Genomic DNA, 1849 nt, shown 5'->3' on the forward strand with positions numbered 1-1849 from the left:
GTCTGTCTTCATTGTTGAAAATACTACGGTATGGGTCCTTGTATTGCTCGGGTACTTCAAGAGGAGCGTGCGGTGCTTGGTAGGACAGGTACATGAAGAAAGGCTAGAAAATATAATCCGAAATAGTGATTCAGATTTAAGTTTATTTTCAGTAAATATTGCTTGAATCTGTCTAAATTGACAACTGACATACCATGGAGTAACGATTATGTATATATGAGTTTTCGAAGCTTTGAACAGCAAACCAAGAACGTGATAAAGTGATTCATACAGTACTATTGTATAAAGTGGAATGATAGAAACTTTTTCACTATTATTTTGTTCGGATATGCGAACATAATAACAACATTGAAACAACTATTTGGTTGGAATAGAAAAATTTTATTATTAATAAATTCTACGCCAGTGATTTTCCAAATGCAACATAATTATGTGTTAATATTGTTTGGCTGCATACTGTATGGAATTCGATACGGCTTATTATTAAAACTTACCGTGTCTTCATCTTGGTTGTTTATGATATCAATTGCTTCATTAGTAAAGGCGTAAGTAGAGTAAGTGCCGTTGTAATCCTTTGCAGCTGCAAGGTCCCGATGGAAGTCATAATACGGAGGCTCCGGGAAAGAATGGCTAAATTGGTAGCCTCCTCCCAGTAGCAGACCTGAATTTATTATTTAAAGTGTGTTTTACATTAGAAGATCAATCGACCAATAAACTAATCAATTTATTCATTCATTCATTCATTCATTCATTCATTTAATCAGTCATTCATTCATTCAATCATTAATCATTCAATCAATTGATCGACTGACTGACTGACTGATTGATTGATTGATCGATTAATTATTATTAATAATAATAATCAATCAATCAATCAAGCATTCAATCAATCAATCTATCTATCTATCTATCTATCTATCTATCTATCTATCTATCTATCTATCTATCTATCTATCTATCTATCTATCTATCTATCTATCTATCTATCTATCTATTTAATTATTTATTTATTTATTTATTTATTTATTTATTTATTTATTTATTTATTTATTTATTTATTTATTTATTTATTTATTTATTTATTTATTTATTTATTTATTTATTTATTTATTTATTTATTTTTATTTATTTATTTATTTATTTATTTATTTATTTATTTATTTATTTATTTATTTATTTATTTAATTAATTAATAATAATTAATTAATTAAATCACTTTCACTCAATCAATCTATCTATCTATCTATCTATTTATTCATTAATCAGTTAATCAATCAATTAATCAGTATTTTACTCAACCAATTTATATTATATCCATGGTTACATTATAATTGTTATCATTAGTTTACATATTGAATGTTAAATGTTAATTTGAATCAACATTTTTATGCATATGTAAAGTGATAAAAGAAGAACATCAAAGAAAAAATTCATTCAATGTGAAGAAAAAGGAGCTTTCGAATGTATACATCAATTTTGGTTCCATATTACTTATTTGCACCAAGGTCGTTCCATAATATAATTGGGGGCGTTTTCTGAAAGTTTCTAACACAAAAAAAAAATCAAAAAGTTGAGACTTGTGGCAAGTCTACTAAACTATCAACGCTCGCTGTTTTCTAGTGGTAAGTACATTTCTGACCTTCTTATGGTGTTGTTGAACACAACGGACAGCCTATGTTGAATTACATAATAATTCAATTCCCATATAAATGAATTAATTAATCAATAATCGATCATTGTCTGATGAATTGATTGTTTGATCCATTAATTATTCAATTAACTGACTCAGTCAATTACACAATATTAATACATACCCAAGTAGGTATCGAATCCTCTGTTGTTGGGAAGA

The 1849-nt window shown here is 27.1% G+C and overlaps 1 protein-coding gene across 1 annotated transcript in view; it reads right to left on the reverse strand.

The window, feature by feature from the left end:
- Positions 1-661, reverse strand: part of LOC117099913 (arylsulfatase B-like) — a gene marked incomplete at both ends in the record, with an annotated part of 1485 nt that extends 824 nt beyond the window's left edge. The window contains 2 exons of the mRNA XM_033239432.1: positions 28-103; positions 495-661. Coding sequence (XP_033095323.1) covers positions 28-103; positions 495-661 — 243 coding nt within the window. The remainder of the gene's footprint in view (positions 1-27; positions 104-494) is intronic.
- Between the last annotated feature and the right edge of the window lie 1188 nt (positions 662-1849).

This window comes from Anneissia japonica, unplaced genomic scaffold, assembly GCF_011630105.1.
Source record: "Anneissia japonica isolate Jap-2015-1 unplaced genomic scaffold, ASM1163010v1 scaffold39815_len4015_cov88, whole genome shotgun sequence".
NCBI classification, from domain to species: Eukaryota; Metazoa; Echinodermata; class Crinoidea; order Comatulida; family Comatulidae; genus Anneissia; species Anneissia japonica.